Consider the following 19,961-nt stretch of genomic DNA (forward strand, 5'->3'; position numbering starts at 1 on the left):
GAAGTCTGTAGATTGAAATTTGTAAGAGGAATTAAAAATTTTCGTGAAAGGTAAAAAATACATGAGAGATACGAAGACTGTAATGACATCTATTGGCAAAACTTGTCTCTTTACACCAGTGCCGAACTGGCCACGTTGGCGATCGCCAAGGGCCCGAGGCCAGAGGGGCCCCGCAGGTATTACGAGTCGCAGGACCTACAAGCTTTGGTCGCATTTTCACTATCGCAAAGGCTTTCTTAAGTCTTCCTATCAAAAAGGTTGCAGAAGCCTAAAGAAGTCTTCTCAGACCTCTCTTGCTCATATCAGTACGGCAACATGAGCCAGTAGAACTCCGTACTAGCAAAGGCCTTATCCAGTCCGTAACGGCCCCTTATGCTTATTCGCTTTCACTTGTTTACAGAAAACGATTTATTCTAGAATGTAGACAACGAAAGAAGTAATTTATTTAATTGCCTCATCAAATGAAGAAACTGACAAAGTAACTTCACGATTACGTTTGACTGTCTCAGCATTGTAACATTTTTTTTTTTTTTTGCGATCTGTTTTGTACTACATATTTATTCAATACAGAAAATACAATATATATAGATATATACGACCTGCGCCAAGGGCCCTCAACTTGGCCAGTCCGGCACCGTCAGGGACTGGCCACCCTGTCTTGAAAGGGTTAAAATTACTTTTTTTTTATTGTAATAACACTCGAAATAAGCAAAACTGTTGTAAAAACAAAAGAATCAAAAAGCGTTGCAGGGGGAAGGGGTTCGACCTTGCGTTACGAAGTGTGGCAAGCGGGAGGCTGGGGTAAAAATTGATAAAAAAAAATAGCGTTACGTAATATGCGAACGGATCCTAATGCCAGAGGCGTGCCATGGGGAGGGCGAGAGGGATGACGGCCCCGGGCGCCGAAGTAAGGGGGGCGAAAAATTCGGGAGAAAAGGAAAAAAAGATAGGAAAAATTACTTGGAATATACACTCTGTAAAGAAAAAATAGCGACACTTGCTCTAATATGGTTTTATCAACATACTTTAATCAATATGAATTTTTACATGAATTCCTGACAATATTACAATGCAGATTCCTAATGAGCAGTTCATTCTTAACACTTGCGCCAGAGTTTCAGGCTTTTGACATGAATTTAGTGAATTTATATGCATATATAAGTAGCTATGTGTGTTTTGAGCAAAATCGTTTGTAGGAAGAGTAATTCATAAAACTGAAAAAGATCAACAACAATAGCAGAAAACAAGAAATGGAATTTCTTTAGGGTAAGACATATTGTGTGCAAACATCGAGAAGTACGATACACCAAACTAGTATTTTGTATGTGCACCATGGGCTTCCCGCATTGGTAACAAAGCTATTGCAAAATGCAACCTCGATATCACGGAATAACACCCGGATTATCTGTTCCTTGAATTCCATTCTATTTGAGATAGTTGTCTATTGAAATTTCTACTCATATTGATCCACAAATTTTCAACTGGATTCATGTCGGGTGAGTTTGTAGGCCACACGAGCCTCTAAATAGTCATATTCTTGAACCACGTATTAACAATTTTGGCTCGGTGACATGAAGCATTATCGTCCTGGGAAAGGAAGTAGTCCATATTTTCTTCAGAAAAGTCATCTTTAGCTGTTGTAAGAACTTTACGTACCAGAATTTGAAGATATTTTCGTGCATCAAACGATCCTTCACATATATCCGTCGTTCTGACGTCTTTAACGGTGAACCATGCCCATATCATCACTCAGTAACTGACTATTTGAATCTCTTAAGCAAAATCCTTGTCAAGTTCCTTGCTTGTTCGTATCCACAACTTCACACCACTATCGTTTCCCACTATTCTAAACTTCTTTTCAATGAAGAAAACGACATGCTTTCAGTTGTCATAAGTCCAAGTTGCATATTGACTCACAAAATTACATGTTGAAGTCCTCTGTGTTTTGTCAGTTTCGACTTTCTACGCGGTTTTTTCTTTGTAATATCCTCTTCATATAGTCAAGACAATACAGTTGTACAAGTAACTGCAGTTCCAAGATCATGTCAAACTACAAAAGCGATTTTTGGGGAAATCACTCATTAAATCTGCGGTGCTATTGATTTCTTTTAGCAATCTCCTCTGGGTGATGTTTTCTTTTTTCTTTCACACTGTTGACGAAGGGACGATTTGTTATGCTGTTTCCACTTGTGAATTACTCTTCCTGCCGTAGAATGATGGATTCTCAGAATTCCATCTATTCCTTTAGAGATTTGCCACAACTCACATTTCTTACCCATCTTATTTGTTTACAGTCCACATGTAGCAACAATATCACACACAAACAACACAGCACAACAAAAATTTTGCCACTTGACACACTGTCCAAACAATGAGAAAGCAAAAAAACAATCATAAAATGCTATTTATCTCAGCCTACACATCACAAATGCAATGCAGAATTCTTACTACAATAATTTACGAGACGCACTCAGTGCCATCCTTCGAAAATACTACTGATACACAAACAATTGACAAGCGATGTCCTACACCACAGGTGTCACAGATAACGCAAATGAACTATCTCACTCTTCATTTCCTTCTATTCCTCTTCTAACGGGCTGCAACTATGGTTTTCTGTGTAAGTTAGTTTGAGAATTGAGGTGTCGCTATTTTTTCTTTACAGAGTATATGTGTGGGGCGCTGTCGTATACTCTCGCCCCGGGCGCTGATTTTCCACGGCACGGCCCTGCCTAATGCAATAAGTTATTGTAACTCCGATACAAACTTTCAGAAAATTTGAGGTCCATACGGCAACAATTTGCTTTAACCAACGTAAATCTGCGTTTTAATTTTCAATAATAGACACAGCACTTACAAATGATTTTTTTTTTAATTAAAAAAAAGTTTTGCGTTGCTTTACGCTACTTAACTTTGCAAGCACTGATAAGAAATAAGGGACTAAATCCTGAATTTTGCGTTTTGTTTACCTCAACCGTTTACGGAATAAGCTCTCCATTCCATAATCAGTACCAGTCTTCACAAAATTTTGAGGACCTTAATCCAATGCAATGCAAAACTCTGAAAGAAGCAAATATCAGTGCTATAGATACTGAACTGACGCAAACAAAAGCGCAATATTTGAGTTGCGATTACTCAGACACGTACGTATGAAATGAGACTCTGAACCCTTCTATGTTATATTCAAGAATTGGGGAAAATTCTAGCATCTTTCCCTACTTCATTTCTACTGCTATTTTGCTATTGTAACTTCTCTTTTTCATTCTAGCTTCTTTCCCTACTTCAATTATATTGCTTCTTTTCCGTTTTAACTTTTCTTTTCGCTATGTGAGCTTCCATTATTGATTACAACAGGATTGCTATCTATGAAAGAGTTTCACTATTTTGATTATCAACTGGAATTGGTTCGTTCAGAAAGTTGAGTTCAATCTATAACGACGTATTTTTATGCTTTGCGTAGTTGGATATGCTTAAAAATTTACTCGGGATTATAAGTGTAAGGGTAAAAATACCAAAGAATGAAAAATAAATTCATGTAAACATTAAAAGAAGTGTCCCATGTAGGAAAGGAAACAGGAAGTGTGTGAAAGCACGAAGGTAAGTGAATTTAGTTTACATTGGATGTCTTTTATTAGAGTGAATATTGCATTCTCTAAGTATTCTAGAAACTACTGATCACATGCCATTGTGACAAAAAGAAAGTGTCTTATATACGGAAATCCATCAATCTGCGCGGATATTTAGATATTTAAGTGTGTCCTGTATTTTTAGTCGAGGTAAATAGTGGTCTACATTGTCAGTTTTTATCAGAGCGCAAACGTACTGCAGATTAAGGAACCTTATATCATATCGGTCTTATCTTACGTCTTTAATCTATTGTCATACTTCGGTTCTATTTATCATAGCTTCGAGGACGTAACCCGACGTAGAAAATGCCTAATTTTAGGCAACTCATTCCTTACAATGACGATTTTTGAGTTATTTTACATGGCACTACTCAGCTCGTTTTCCTTGTACTTCAAAAGGTAGAACTGGTTTGGAAGTAGTTAGCGGTTCCGGTGTCTTTACTGCTACGGCATGCTTGGTGAAATTGTGTCTACCAGTGCAACAAAGCACTTGGGAATCTGTGCCAAATAGTCACTACAACCAAGTGTTGCATTTAATTGCGTCAGCGCAGGGCGAAGCATGTGTGCCCGCTTGAGGGCTGATAGTAGACAAGAGGCGCATTAACGGACGTTAGTATACACAAAGGATATTAGTTTGTTTGGAGTATGTTTAGTAAAAGGGGTCCAGAAGCACGTAAAAAACACAAAATTAACAGGAGAAATGAATGATGCAAGTACTTAGACGTAACATAACATAACCAAATCTAACCTAACCTAACATAAACTAAACTAATATTAGTAGAAATAAGTGGAATTTATCATTTTTTGGAAAATTATGCGGGACCCCTACATTAATATAATATAAAGTAAACTAACCTAACCTAACCTACCCTGAATTATCCGAATGTGAAATGAAATTAACAAAGTTGTAACATTTTTTAGAGAAAAGAGCTGGACCTCTTGTGCTAAACATAAGCCGTTTGTTTCACCATTTGCCCATAATAATTATTTTCTGCTTGAAAGTAGGTTTACTTTTGGCACACCATGTTTTGGGAGATTTACAGGTAAAATTCAACACTGCATAAAAAGATATGGTCAGTGTTTACGTTAGGGTAGGCTAGGTTAGCTTAGCTTAGGAGGTCCAGTGTAGTTTTGGACCCCCTTAACGGAACATGGACCAAAGATATATTTAAAAGAACAATTTTCTGCAGGCGATAGGATTAAATACAAAGTAATACAGCTGTATTTTAGATTTACAATTGTAGGGTTAGTAGTGTAAAATTATTACAAGTGCTTTACGACGGATAAAATAAGTGAGCGCATATGAAAGATGACTGTATTAAATACTATTTTCCACCGGCGATGTATTTTTGCACAGTGTACAGGAACTATATTTTATGTGCAGTATACAAGTGGTGCGCTATCAGTATGAATCCATGACGAGTGCTATTGAAACTCGTATCGTTAGCAAAATCGCTTGTTTTCACCACCCTCGTATACGCGTATACTCACCATTGCTGATGCGCCTGTTCTTTTCGGACCTCCACCAGCTTCGCCCTGCCTAACTTGATTAGATAGCATTCGTGCTTTTTAGTGGTGACATAGCAGAGGTTTGTATGTGCCTTCTGCTCTGTAGTTTTTATGTCATACATTCGGACGCCGTCTTCATACATAAATGATAACAGCCGGAACAAATGCTATAAAGTTGGTCCGAATGAGCGACATCATAAGGAATTACTCATGAAGGCACCATAACTAAGTACAAAGTAGAAATACTATAATATAAGGGCAATTATTTTGTAATCCAGCATAATAAAAAGGAGTTACACATGAAGTCTTAACATCACGTGCATTTCCCGCTATATATTAAATCAGATTCACCCCTCCGCTATTGTAACCCTGTGTACTTCTCGCGTGATTTCAGTCACAATATACTTCGTTAACTACTTTTAAACCGTTTTGATTGTATTAAGGTATTAAGTACCAGAGAGTAAGTCCAGAAATGTAACATTTACAGGAAAGAAAGGGTGAATTGGTTATTTATATGAAATTCATGCTAACAAGAGAAGTGTAATGTGATATTTTCAAATGTTAGAACGTGCGACTCGTTGGTACTATTGTAAGTGAGGGGCGCGGACAAAATCCAAGCGGATAAAATCCAAGAGGATAAAATCCAAGCGGACAAAATCCAAGATGACAAAATCCAAGCTAAATTCTGACAAGGCGGACAAAATCCAAGCGGATAAAATCTAAGGAACAGTATCATGTTCACAGCTGTGATATGTGCCTGTGAACACCCTAATTAAATTGTATGTTTGTTTCTTTCTTCAATTGTCATGCATTCTAAAGTTTTATTTGCTATTCTTCAATTTATTGAAATAACATTTCATTTACTTTTAAAGAACTGAAAATCCAATAAAACATGTAAAATTGTCACAGTAAGAGTGCAGATGAGCTTTAATTACTTATTACATCCATATGATAGTATGTAAAAATATTATGTTTGTACAAATACATTGTAAAAGTATGTATTTTCTTCTCAATTTTATTATATACAGTATAATACATTTAAGACACTCAGCATATTATTGTGAGACCAATCATTGGAGTATTTTAATTCCATTCTTATGAGGTGGCATACAGAAGTCTTGATTTGTTTGTTGGTAGTGTTTTATGTACCATATATTTTGAAACAAATAATTATGATATACTAATCAAATTTTCGTCAGAAATGATCAAAATGTGAAATATGTAGTGTGTATTTTTTAATAATGTAATAATGTGTGTGAATTAAATAATGTAAAAGTGTTATCTAGAAAATCGAAATGTGAAAATGTGTCTAGGCAAACTAAATGAAAATGTATATATTATTGGTTATTTTGACAAGTGTAACTGAAGTAAATATTTTGAGGGTAGAGAAGTATTTTCTTTAATCTAAATTATATCTTTTTAATTTTATTTTTACTTTAATTCTCAATAAATATAATAGAATTAAGTAAGTAGTGTACTCTTTTTAAGACTGGGCTGCTTTGCTGTTATTTGTTATCTCTGATATAGTAAGCCAGTGCTTTCATTTTCTGGTTAATTTATGTGAGTATATTCTTTTTAGTCAAAATATTTCTGATCACCCTAAATTGGATTCACCTGGGCATGTCCTAGCAGTGACCAGACTATTTTATGAGTAATTAAAGCTCATCTGCACTCTTACTGTGTCAATCTTACATATTTTAATGGATTTTCAGTTCTTTAAATGTAAATGAAATATTACTTCAATAAATTGAAGAATTACAGATAAAACTTTAGAATGCATGACAATTGAAGAAAGAAACAAACATAAAATTTAATTAGGGTGTTCACAGGCACATACCACAGCTACGCACATGATACTGCTCCTTGGATTTTGTCCGCCTTACCAGAATTTAGCTTGGATTTTGTCCTCTTGGATTTTGTCCGCTTGGATTTTGTCCTCTTGGATTTTGTCCGCTTGGATTTTGTCCTACACTCTGTAAGTGAAGGCATGTTGACATTACACATTATGGTGTACGTATTAGTTTAGTTTTGGAGCACCACTAGAAAGAATCGTTGAAAAATTATCATTCTTTAACTAATTTCCTCCTTATTGTCTCCTAAAAGATTTCCGCTGAGCGACATGAAATTGTCACTTGAGTAGATAAAATTCAAGGGCACTATGTGTTTGATTTATGTGGCAGAACCTTAATAATCCAGTTTAAATCCCCAGACGGCACTTCAATATTTTCATATGTGCACAGTAAACAGTTTTGCTACTAAACAATGTTTACTTTGGTGGACAATACATCTAATACACTAATGAGCAAAATAGAACCGGTACAGAAATGTTTTGTTAGGCGACTCAGTTATAAAATGAAAATGCGTTATTGTTCACGTAACTATTAATATTAGCTAAGTTATTGGGGGCTTCCAAAACTTTATTTGAAAGGCTAAGATAATTTTAAATCGTTTCTGTAAGTAGTGTGGCACAATAAGTACTGTAGCGGATACTGTTTGGGAAACACAAGTATAAGAGTACTAAATTACGACAAGGAATTATTATCCTATCTTTGATATAATTGTGAATATTTATCTCCAGTGTATTTTAACCCATATGACAATAAAGCAACATCTTTTTGCCTATCAGTCGTGAAATTTTAAGAAGATTGTTTCGAAAATTGTGTTTAAGAATTTATTATTTTACTTTTTAACCTATTGTGCTGTATCATTTATATATTGATAGTTTACGAAGTGTTGTATTTTTTCCTAAGAATTTTTCCCAGCTCTCAGATGCAGTTAATGCTAATATTGAAATGAAATTATGATTAAGCCCGTTCTGCTAAAGGAGGCGGATGATAAATGAAAGTGAATGATGCTAAACGAATTTGTGAAATGAGAATGAGGGAGGAAACAAGAGACATATGATGTCGTCCACTACAAACTCACGTGGCCAGGATCGAACCAGGGACCCCCTCGCACCAGAGGTGAGCTCTTTACTACTGAGCCACCATGTCTTCTATTACAAGGTGCGGCACGTAAAACCGGCCCGTAAAGTGAACACATAAAATGAAATGTAATGTATTGAATATGATTAACTACAACACATAAATGAAATGTAATGTATTGAATATGACTACTCACCTTCACAGCAGGTGCTGAAAGTGTCCTCCGCCCACTTCAATACACATGTGAGCACGATTGAGGAGATTCATATATACCCTTGTCAGTTCTTGTGTTGTAATGCTATTGGTGACATCCTGGATCCTGGTCTTGAGTTCTTCAATTGTGTGTGGATTTGTTTCGTATACTCTTCCCTTTAACAGTCCCCATAAGTAAAAGTCACACGTGGACAAGTCTGGTGACCGAGGAGGCCACAAGCCTTTGCTGATTGTCCTCTCTGGTGCAAACATCTTATGCACAACGGACAATGATGCAGCTGATGTGTGGTATGTTGCACTGTCCTGCTGAAAGTAACATAACTGACGCTCCTCTTCGGTCAAGTATGTATAAAACTCCTCCAGGATTCCCATATACACGTCACTGTTCACTGTCGTCTCAAAGAATATGGGCCCAATAACGCGTATGGCGGAAATGGCATTTTCAACCGATCCTGTACGCCGCCATTTTCAATCAATTCCTGAATGGTGCTTTTTGCTGGCACAGAACGTCCTGGAAATTTCTCCCGAAACAAATTCTTTGTTTTCACAAAAGATCTAGTGAGAATGAAACCTTCAACAATGGCAACACTCTCGGGTATCGAATACGGCATTATCACACACTGACACTCACCCGGCTTAACACAACGAGGCCTTTTTCTCGACTGGTTTCGACAAGTTTCACTGGCTGCGGCTGCACGTGACTGCTGCAGGTCACGTAAGTCGACCCGACCTCGACACGCCATCTCTTGGTAGGAAGGTAGATTATTTAAGTGTTGCCAAAAACACAATATACCAGAACATTACGACGGGTCGGTTTTACGTGCCGCACCCTTTATTATTATTATTATTATTATTATTATTATTATTATTATTATTATTATTATTATTGTCTGATCTCGGTGCGTATAAAGCAAGTATTGAGTGTTATTTTTAAGTTCGCAGAATAAAGCATAAACGAATTGTTTGAAGTAGTATATACGAGGGTTGTTACAGAAGTTCGAACCCTATTTATGAACGGAGCAACAAAGGGTTTATGGATGGTGTTACTTTTCAGCATAGTCCCCTGATAAGTCAACACGGTTTGCCCATCGATATTCAACTGCGTTAATGCGTCTGATAATTTTTTTTTTTCAGGCGTATAAAATTTTATCTACTGCATGCGTAACGTCGTCATCAGTGTTAAAATGAGTACCTTCCAACTTCTTTTTGAGCTTTCACAAGAGATGAAAGTCAGAAGGAGCCAAATCAGGCGAATAAGGTGGATGGTAGACCAATCCGTAGCCACAATCATGAATTGCTGCCCTTGCGTACGGTGACCAAACCTACTGTTTTTCAAAGAGCTGACCTGCGTGTTGCGAAGACGCCTGGGAAATCGAGAAATGGCCTTGTTTTTAAAAATGCCCTGAGTTATTTGAAATATTTTAATATTTCTTTATTGACAACATTTTGAATTACAGGCACTTCTTTCCTGAATGATGAACCGCTGTGTTTTCTAACACTCTTCAAAAGATTAGGGAAGGAGAACAATCAACAAACCATTGTCTTGCAATACATTGTTTTTACTGAGAATTCTTGTTGAGATATCGGTAAGGTAGGAAAGGCTTATTTTTCAACTTATGACAGTGATGCTAACCAAGTTAAGTAGAAGTTCCCTCATGCCGGTCTAGTTTCTTTTTTCTCGATCCTTAAAATAATATCACGCTCCGAAAATCGATAAAAAAAAAAAAAAAAAAAAAAAAGGTCTTTAGCCCAATACGAAGCTTCAGTGTATGTTCATAAAGATAAACCAGTTTGTCATTTATCAAAGTATTTGGAGTTTGTTGAATTATGGAATACTATTTTTCATTAATTTTCTCTTTAACAAAAATGAATGATTAACTTAAGGCTAGCGTTAAATGTAATAAGGACATGAGTATTGCCGACGCAATGAACTATTATATTTGTTTCCTACTTTTCTGTTGTCACAATCTGCTCACAATCTTTGCGAAGAGTGACTTGTGGGTAGGGGCATTATCTTGATGGAGAAGCACACCTGCTTCAGTTTCCTACGATGCTTCTGCCGAATATTATCACGCAGCTGTCGTAAAAGACCACCATAATACTCCCCAGCTACCACCGAATCCCTTCCGAATCCCAGAAAACTGTAGCTATTACTTTTACAGCTGAGAGCACTGATTGACCTTCTCCGGAAGGGAGGATTAGGGCGTTTCCATTGCTTGGAACTTGTCTCAGCAAGCTGCCTGATGGTCATTCGACGATCATTCATGATGATTTCATGCACTTTGTCAGTGTTCTCCTGAGTTAGTTCTTCCCCAGATCTTCCTAATCGGGTTTCATTTTCAATGGGGATTCTCCGTCTCTTAAATTCGGCTGCCCATTTCTTCACTGTAGCATATGAATAGGCACTATCACCTAAAGTAGCAATCATGTCCGGCGTGGATCTCTTGTGGACTTAAACCTTTCCTGTGGAGATATTCAATAACAGCTTTCGCCGTCAATTTCTCCATTTGGTGACACACTCCTCACTCTTGTCTTTTTGGACGTGTAACAACAGAATAAAATTCGCTATTAATACCAAATTTGGTATGACATCATAGGAGGATTCAATAAATTTGGCCTAAAAGTATTTCATGTCTAGTTCTAATATTTCTTGATTAGGCTTAGAATTTATGTAACAACCCTCCTATAAGAACTGTACCTGATTAGAAGTGTAAATTATAAGAAGTGTTGCTTCAACTAGTAATCTAAATGTTGTTATATTTCAGAACAGCTACCTGATAGAATCTAACCCATTAAACGAAATATTACAAATAGGAACTAATATGGAAGGCATAATTCCAAGTAATGAGGAAATAATTAATGAACTGACCAAAGATTTGAAAGAGTCATGCGTGAAAATTAGTGAAGAAAAAAATGATAATGAAAGGGATACTGTTGCACAGGGTGAATCCACAAATTCACCTGTCGCACAGGGTGAGACCAGAAATTCACAAGAACCTGTTACTAGTAAATGTTCGACTGAATCTAGTGAAGTAGATTTGAAAGAAGGTGAATCACAAAGTGTTCATAATGTGAAAGAAAGTGAAAAGCAAAGTGAAGAACAAACAAAGGTAAATGAAAATGCGTCAGAGGACGATGAAAACTGTATTCCAGAAGATTTTGATAAATCAGATGAAGAAGAATCGGCTGAAGATTTGTGTGACGATGTAATAGATGAAGAGGCACTAAAAGATTTAGAAGTAGAATGTACAGAAGAAGAAAAGGAGGTAAATACTGTTTTTCTTTCTCTCTCTCTCTCTTTATATATATATTATACGAGATATGTCCGAAACTAAGTACCGTTTTGAAAAAAATAGTAAAATAGGTTTGTTCAAGCCAAATTTATTTTTACATGAAAGAGTACATCTTAAAACTATTTTTGAACATACTTATCACCAATGTTCAAACAATTGTCAGAGCAGGTGATCAACTTACCCAACCCTTCCTCAACGAAACATCCCGCCAGTGGTTTTGCTGGTTGACTTCGTACCTAGAGTGAAACCATCAATGCGAAACGATACTGTGAGAAACTTTCGGCGTTCAATCCAAAGGGAGAGGAATGCTCAGTAAAGGAGTTATGTTGCTCCGTGACAATGTCATTTAACACTTTAATCTCTGCAGTTGCCTCGATTCCTTTGCTCTACCTCAAACTTATCAATCATCCTCAATGGCATAAGTTGAACAACGTCGCTTGACACCAAACTCCTTTAAGAAATCCTTTAATGTTTTTTGATATATTAAACATCTAATACTATTTCTGATTTCTATGAAAAGATACAAATCCTCCCAAGAGAGGTTGAATGAATTTGAGATTGGTGAGTTGCGTTTTACATAAGCACTCAGCTGCACCCAAATTACTCAAGGTACGTTACTTTGCTGCTTTGCTTATCACAAGCTCTACCTACGTGCATGAGCAAGTCGATTCATCAGCTATTCGCAGACAAGCAGAAGTCTGAGAACGTATGTTCTGATTGTTTTTTTAAGTATGTTTTTTAAAGTAACATTTAGTGAATTTTTTGGTCAAAATTTGATTAGGTTCAAACCCCAGCTTTGATTGTTCATAGTTTGCGAACAGTGGCGGTTCTTGAGGAGAGTCACACATCAGTTAAAAGTTTTATTTGTGTTGTTAGATGCCAAAGGAAGAAAGCTCTGTACACATTAGTACATTAAGTAGAGTAATCTTTCTTCCTGTAGCTTGTAACAATAAAACTCAGTTTTTATCAATGTGACTTCTTCAACAACCGCCACTGCTCAGAAATCAAAGAAGATATTTGACGTGCGTATCAAGCAAATCAAGTTCGGTTAAGATAGGACGAGTTCTGTATAGCACGTAAGATATTTATATTATTCATGTGATTTTTTTAAAGAAAAGAAAACTGAAAGACGATAAAAAGTACGAAAGTAGGAAACGAAAATGAAAGATACGATGCACATGAACCAGCAAACAAGAGGATATAAGTGTGTTTCAGAATTGTTCATAATCTCAATATTACCTTAATTTAACCGACCTTAATTTGACACTTTGTTCTCATGTTATAACTTTTTTTTTTTTTATTTTAATATATAGAGGAGACTGTAACTCCAAAATGACGCATTTGTGCACCCACATTGGTCTATAATTGTTATGTTTTCATGTCAGGAATAATTTCCCTAAGTTGGTGGTGTTTCCTAACACTTGGTATATAAATGACAGTGTTCTTTAAATTTTGTTCTCATTTCAAGGTTGTACAGTGTATTTATTATTCATTGCAGAGGCGAAGGGAAAAGGCCCAGGAGCATAAAGCAGAGGGAAATGATTTGTTTAAAAAGAATGAATTCAGAGAATCAGCTAAATGCTATACAGCTGCTCTAAGGATATGTCCTTTGTGTTTTCATAAGGAAAGATCCATTATGTACTCCAACAGAGCAGCGGCCAAGATGAAACTGGTAGGTTGTAATTTCTATTAATAATTCAGCGTATTTTTTGTTGGACAGTATTTTTTTTTTTTTAAATATATTACTGTATAACGACCACTAAATGTGTATTACTATAAAAAACACCACTTTGTAATTAGCTTAATGCTTATTTTTCATATTTTATATGTCGTTATAGCCCTCAGTCCGTATATTTTATATAATCTATGTTACTGTTTTATCAAAAATCCATCTAAACACTTCATTTAGATATTACCTTTTTTTATTGTAGTACGTAATAAATTAAACATTTACACACTTTTAAATATTGTACATGTATATATCACAAGATGGATTCTCTATATATTATTATGTTTTCTGTTGCTATGACGACTTAAAAAACATATCATATCATATCACTATCACAACAGAACATCAATCATAATAACAGAAAAGAAATTACATCTATTTCTCTTTATATTTTCTTCTTCTTCCCTTTGAACAGCTTGTGCATATTTTAAAAGCACATTTTGCCCGTAAATTTTATTATATAAAATTACACAATACCGTTACAACTGCATGTTTATTTGGCAGGTTATTGAACAACTGCCGCTATTATCCTTAATTTATACAGTTAATAGCACCCGCTATATCCTATTCTTGAAAATATTTTAATTAATAATACAGAACGAGAAAGTAGAAATAAGTTAGAAAAATCGATCAATCACCTTTCTATTTGCAGCAGAGGTATGTGACAGATTCTCCTAATTCTCGTATATCTGCTTCATAAATAAACGTACAACTTATTTGGTACGAATAGTAGCTATATTTCAAAACCAACTTGTTCTCAATTTCCCGTTTATCGTGATGATGAAAGCAGTTATTGAAATGTAGCTACTATTCATACAGTATACGAGCACTTTTACCAAGTAGGTATACCCATCAATACGAAGGCCTTTAACATCTATGTAAATATGAATCGATTCAGAATAAAACGCATATATTACGTGGAATTGAAAAAATAAAAGAAAAAAAATGAGTGATTAGAAAACTCTTGACACTTATCCCTTTTTAAATACTTTCTACGTGTGATGGTAAACGTGATTTTCTAGCTCGTAGGGTTTTGCAAGTTCGATAGTAATTAAAACTATATGATCCCCTTTACTAGGTGCTTATCTCTACTTTAAACTCCCCGGCTGTTTTCTAACATGGTAACCTTCCTCGAGAAGAAGGAAAACAATATCTTTTTAAAGATTTTTTTTTTTCTGTTGGACTTTTCGTACTATACCCGTGGTACGGTTTTGATCAAAGTGTGTTTGTTAAAGTTTAGTGTCCCATTTCAGTATTGACGCTCTAACAGACTTGAACTTACAGTTTAAGATGGAATCCGAACCACCGCATAGCGTTCATATATTTTTGTGCTCTAGAACCCAGGAACCCGTGCACTACAGGCGCGCGTTACCAGTTAGACCAGCGGGAAGGGCTTCAAAACGTAGTTCTTGCTACATATGCTTTTTGTACAATTTACTTCCTAGCTGATTAAGAAGTTCTAACTTTTTTTTTTATTTCTCCTCTTCCAAATAATTTTTTTATATGCCCTAGATATTTTTAGTCTTTGTAAGTCTATAAGGTTTTACAAAGAAAGATGGGTGGCCAAAATAGACGTGCATACAGGAAGTAACTAAGGTCACTTATTGGTCTTTGAAACAGGTTACATGAAAACATTTCACGAACTGAATTCAGAATTACGTTCCAATTCCTTGAATTCTATGAAAAAATACAATTTACTGTCTATATTTCAAAATCTCTGATTTCTTCATCGGGACGTCTTGAGGTTGGTTTCGTCATTACATGTTTGATGAATGAAACATTTAACTACAATTGGAGAATAACAAGCGTTGTGGACTCACGGTGCCTTAGTGGAAGAGAGTCCACCTCTGACGTATGGGGGTCCCTGGTATGATCCCAGCTCTCACCAATTAGACTTTGTGGTGGAAACACCGACCTAATCCTGTTCCCTCTCACTTTCGTCATTTCTTCATTATCATCCATCACATCATCACCGCCTCATCGGTGCATAATTGTGGGACGTTAAATTAAAAACAAGTGTTTTGTATTTTTTTTTATTTAGCGGCACTTTTTTAGTAGCGAGGCTATATGAGACATAAATCTACAGTTTAAAGTGGATTTCGAACTATCGTAATACATCCATATTCCAGTGTTCGTCCAACGGGAATCGAACCCTGGATTTCCATATCTTGATGGCGCTCATTGACAAGCAGACTGGGACTGGCCAAATGAAAATAAACTTCACGCCTTGGAAAATGGCACACATCAGCTCGCTCTCATCGTCGAGATGAAGTACTCTAACGCGTTTACGTGTCGGACAGTTTCATCTGACGCATAGTTATTTGTTGCGTGGTTTGAATCGTCCGTTTTGAGGAATGTACTGTCCCACCGAGTATTCGGCACATTCTTGTCAAATGTTGTCAATACTCAAAACTCAGAGAGCGTCACGGACTATCACTTATACTTGATCATGTATTGGGCAATGATATTGATATTGTTGAGCGTGTTCTCTCTCTTGTGCACACTTCTAACATTGCTCACGTTCTCTTGAGTTTTTAGATTTTTCATCGTATATTTATTGTTGCTGGATTTTTATTTTTTATTCTGACTTTTTATTGTTATTTCACTATTTATTGTTAGTTATATATTTTCTCTATTGTGATCATGATTAGTATTTATTGTTTTTCTGATTTTACTATTTATTTTTTTATTTTTATTTATTTATTTATTTATTTTTTTTTTTTTTTTTTTGGCTCAGGCCCGTCTTTCAGATCCGGCATCTGAAAATTTTGACCGGAACGGGTTATCATCATTGCCATTTTTTTTTTTGTTTTCTTATCTTTATTGGATATCCATGTTTGAAAGAAAAAAGGTGAAAATGAAAAGGGAAAAAGGAAAAACGAAAGAACCATAGCACAAAGAACAAAACAAACAAAAAACAAAGAAACAAACAAGAATAAACTATGAAAAAATTTATCATTGGGGATACGGACAAAATCTCGCCGGGTCAAAACCTCGCCGGACAAAATCTCGCCGGGCCAAAACCTCGCCACCCAAAACCTCGCCGCGAATGAAACTTTTCTTTAAAATTTACCCAATGAGTTTCTTAATATGAAATTCCACATTACAAATAATAATAATAATAATAATAATAATAAGACACAAAACATCGTGTTCGTGGGCTTTCTCGGGTTATTCCCGTTTCCTCCCACTTTCTTTATTCGATCATTTCCTTCATCCTGGTCATCTACGTCTCCTTTAACCTACAGGACATAATCAAGGAACGTCCTAAAAACTCATATATTATTTCATACTTTCATAAATATTATTAGATTTTTGTTAAAATTTTAAGTTTTTGGATGTTCCAAAGTTCACGAAACTAACTCCGTTAGTTGTCATTACTTCCTTATGCAGACTTTCTTTCCCTATAACCAGTTGAAAAACATCCTGTCGCCCTACCCTTCACATTGAAATCCTCTAATACAGGAATAGAATTTTCATATGGTATCGCGGGACTTGGTCAAATACCCGTGATACTTCTTCTGAAACAGCGTCTTTTATAGCGTCATGCTTATGATCTGTTGGAACATTTACATTTTGGTCAGGCGAGATTTTGGGTATGGCGATATGGCGATATTTTGGGGCGCGAGATTTTAACCCGCGACGTTTTGGGCGGCGAGGTTTTGGTCTGCGAGGTTGTCGCCGCGAGGTTTTGTACCCAAACCTATCATTGTTATATATTTACTATTTATTGTTATATATTTTGTCTATTCTTTTAGTGTTTTTACATCTCTTTTCCAGCAGTATTTTGATATGCTGATTTTTAAAATTTTATTTTCGTCATGTGTTTTTATATCGTGACAGGGACAAATACTCACGTTGCTGACGTCCTTATTAAATTCCAATAAATCAGTCGAACCCTGGATCCCGTGCAGTAAAGGTGCACGCGCTAGCCATTAGACCAGTAGGAAGAAACAAGTGTTGTAGAAATGAAAACTCATTATTTTTGCGATTACTTCATGTCCTTATTAAAATACCTCCCTTGCTAGGGTAATTTTCAGAAATTCTTGAAACCGCTTCTACTTATATTGAGAATAAGAAAATCCGAAGCGAGAATAGAAAATGAAAGTTACCAGGAAATAATAAATATATAATCACTCACACAAAAAATACACCATATGCACCCTCCCTAAGGTGCTCATTTTCATTTTTACTTTTAGTATTTATCCTATTTCTGTGTATGGAGTTTAAATTATCAAGAAATACTTTAAGTACTCCTACTAGAATAAATACATAAATAATAAATTTCTGTTAAATTGTAGGAACTGAATGAATCAGCGATTGAAGATTGTACAAAGGCGGTGGAATTGAATTCCCAGTACCTGAAGGCATTCTTTCGTCGAGCACAGTTATATGAGAAAACAGATAAATTGGATGAAGCTTTAAAAGATTATGAGAAAGTTTTGGAGCTGGATCCTCTTCACAGGGAAGCGCTATACGCAACAAAGGTTAGTTTCTTTAAGTGATTTCGAGTAGCAGATATTTGGTCGTCTTTTATGTCAACCTTCTTCTTAATTTTTATATTAGTTTTTTTTTAATCTACATTATTTTTTTTTCTTCTTCACCGAATGTAGGTAAAGTCTACACTAAACCTAGTTATGAGTACAATGAGCAGCAGACTTACAAGGCATGTTATGTTCAAAAATACTTATATATGTACCCGGTCTGTTAGAAAAGTATCCGACATTATTATTATTTTTTCGAAAACCTGATGGAGTTGAAGCAAACACGCTTGCGTGAGCCGACCTTGAACCTTCGTTCGCATACGTGAATTATTTTTTCCCGCCTGTCCATATCGTGAGTTTCTGGCAAGCAGCATTTCAGTGAGGTTCTGTGTAGTGCTCACGTCGGTTTTTCAGTGCGAGTGAATGACGAAACTACTGGAGCAGCGCTACTGCATCAAATTTTGCCAAAAACTGGGCGACAGCCAGTTGGAGACCATTCGGAAGATTCAGACATCTTTCGGGGACGATGCTATGGGCGTTACACAGATTAAGGAGTGGTGCAGTCATCCACATAAGTACCTGGACCCCTGACTGTCATAATTCCATTACTTGGGGTTCAGGTACTTATGTGAGTGACTGTACAACCGGTTTAAAGACGGCCAAACATCGGTGGAGAGCGAGCCACGCTCCGGTCGCACATCAACATGCCGAAATGACCAGGTCATTGTCAACGTGAATGCTGTGGTGATGCGGGACTGTCGTGTGACTATCTGAGAAATAACGGAAGAGATGGGTACAAGCACTTTTTCAGCATATCCCATTTTGATCCAAGATTTGGCCATGAACGGAGTGGCGGTTCCAGCACATTCCTCGCACTTGATTCATACTTCTTTGGCGAAACACCAGACTCCTGTGCTTCAGCAGTCTCCTTACTCTCCTGATATGGCCTCCTGCGATTTGTGGCTGTTCTCCAAACCCAAGAGGAGCGCAGTTTCAGACCAGAGAGGACATATAGCAGCAACAACAGCCGAGCTCAACTCCATTCCGAAAGAGGCCTTTTCCGCACGCTTCCAACAAGGGCGGCACCGCTGGGAGAAGTGTGTGGAATCCCAAGAGACCTTCTTTGAGGGTTATTAGGTGTCCGACAGTCCAGGTAAGCCATTTTTTTTCGGCCAAAGGTCGGATACTTTTCTAACAGACCATGTATGTCCCTACTTGTATTCTTAAGTAGGCCTACTATAATTTTGATAGATAAACTTTGTGCTGGTGCCTGTGCCGTAATATTGTAATGGATTTTTCTTTGGTAGGGTGATAGGACCTGTTGTTTGCATAAGAATATTCCATGATTATGCACTCACAGTTTGCACGAATTCAAGTGCAGATGTAGTTCGGTATCCAATAAATTCTGGATATGTTTCATAGCCCTAGTATTGCATGAGGACATACGTAAAGCAGACATCAGACAGACTAAAAATGGAAATAACACACTTCGATTTACAAATTTGAGGAGTAACATCTTGTTTCGTCGGAAATGTTTTATTCTCTATCTCCCCCCTCTCTCTTCCTTGAAAAAAGTGTCATGAGAAGAAACCATATAAATGTGACTACTTCGTTTACTGAATAAGCACTTGATATTGGTTGCAAGAAAAGTCATATTTATCCTTTTTCTTGTCCAAACTTATCCTTACCTAGTAACTGATACCACAGCCATGCACGAATGCAAACTACAGAATTGGGTTGTGAACATACCGGAGAGGTGTCATATTATGTTTTGAATTCTATTACGTACTTCATGGGCAAAAATAGCTAAAATATTGGAAATACATCTTTGCTGTAATCATCTCTAAGATAATGATAAAGGGTTGAAAAAATGTTTTGAATGCTCCTGACACAACTTATGTTAGTAACTTCCATAGTAATGCATAAATTTAAATGTGTTTCTCTGTACCTGAGACAGACGGAATTGTGTTTAAGAAGACAAAGAGGGTAGTGTATTTAGAAGATTTTCCGCGAGATATTGTAACGAACGTGATGAACAACGTAGTCCAAGACAAAGTATTTTTTCCCTTAAATGCTATGCTTATTTTTTCTTTTCTTTTTCTCTTAAATGATACGCTTTAGAGATTAATTTCCCTGAAAGGAATTTTCCTTTCAAAAACATGTTGTTTGTGTATATTTCAGTT

General features: G+C 36.3%; 1 protein-coding gene across 2 annotated transcripts in view; it reads left to right on the forward strand.

The window, feature by feature from the left end:
• Positions 1–3,142: 3,142 nt before the first annotated feature.
• The window catches only part of LOC145667098 (tetratricopeptide repeat protein 1-like), a 30,401-nt gene continuing 13,582 nt past the window's right edge, over positions 3,143–19,961 (forward strand). The window contains exons 1-4 of one of the 2 annotated variants that reach the window (XM_081734833.1): positions 3,143–3,597; positions 11,038–11,538; positions 13,064–13,237; positions 17,596–17,781. In XM_081734833.1, the coding sequence (XP_081590959.1) occupies positions 11,095–11,538; positions 13,064–13,237; positions 17,596–17,781 (804 nt within the window). In that variant the 5' untranslated portion in view covers positions 3,143–3,597; positions 11,038–11,094. Of the gene's footprint in view, positions 3,598–3,634; positions 3,777–11,037; positions 11,539–13,063; positions 13,238–17,595; positions 17,782–19,961 lie in introns of those variants that run through there. The other variant, XM_081734834.1, reaches the window with a different exon arrangement.

This window comes from Thermobia domestica, chromosome 12, assembly GCF_964235325.1.
Source record: "Thermobia domestica chromosome 12, izTheDome1.hap1.1, whole genome shotgun sequence".
Lineage (NCBI taxonomy): Eukaryota > Metazoa > Arthropoda > Insecta > Zygentoma > Lepismatidae > Thermobia > Thermobia domestica.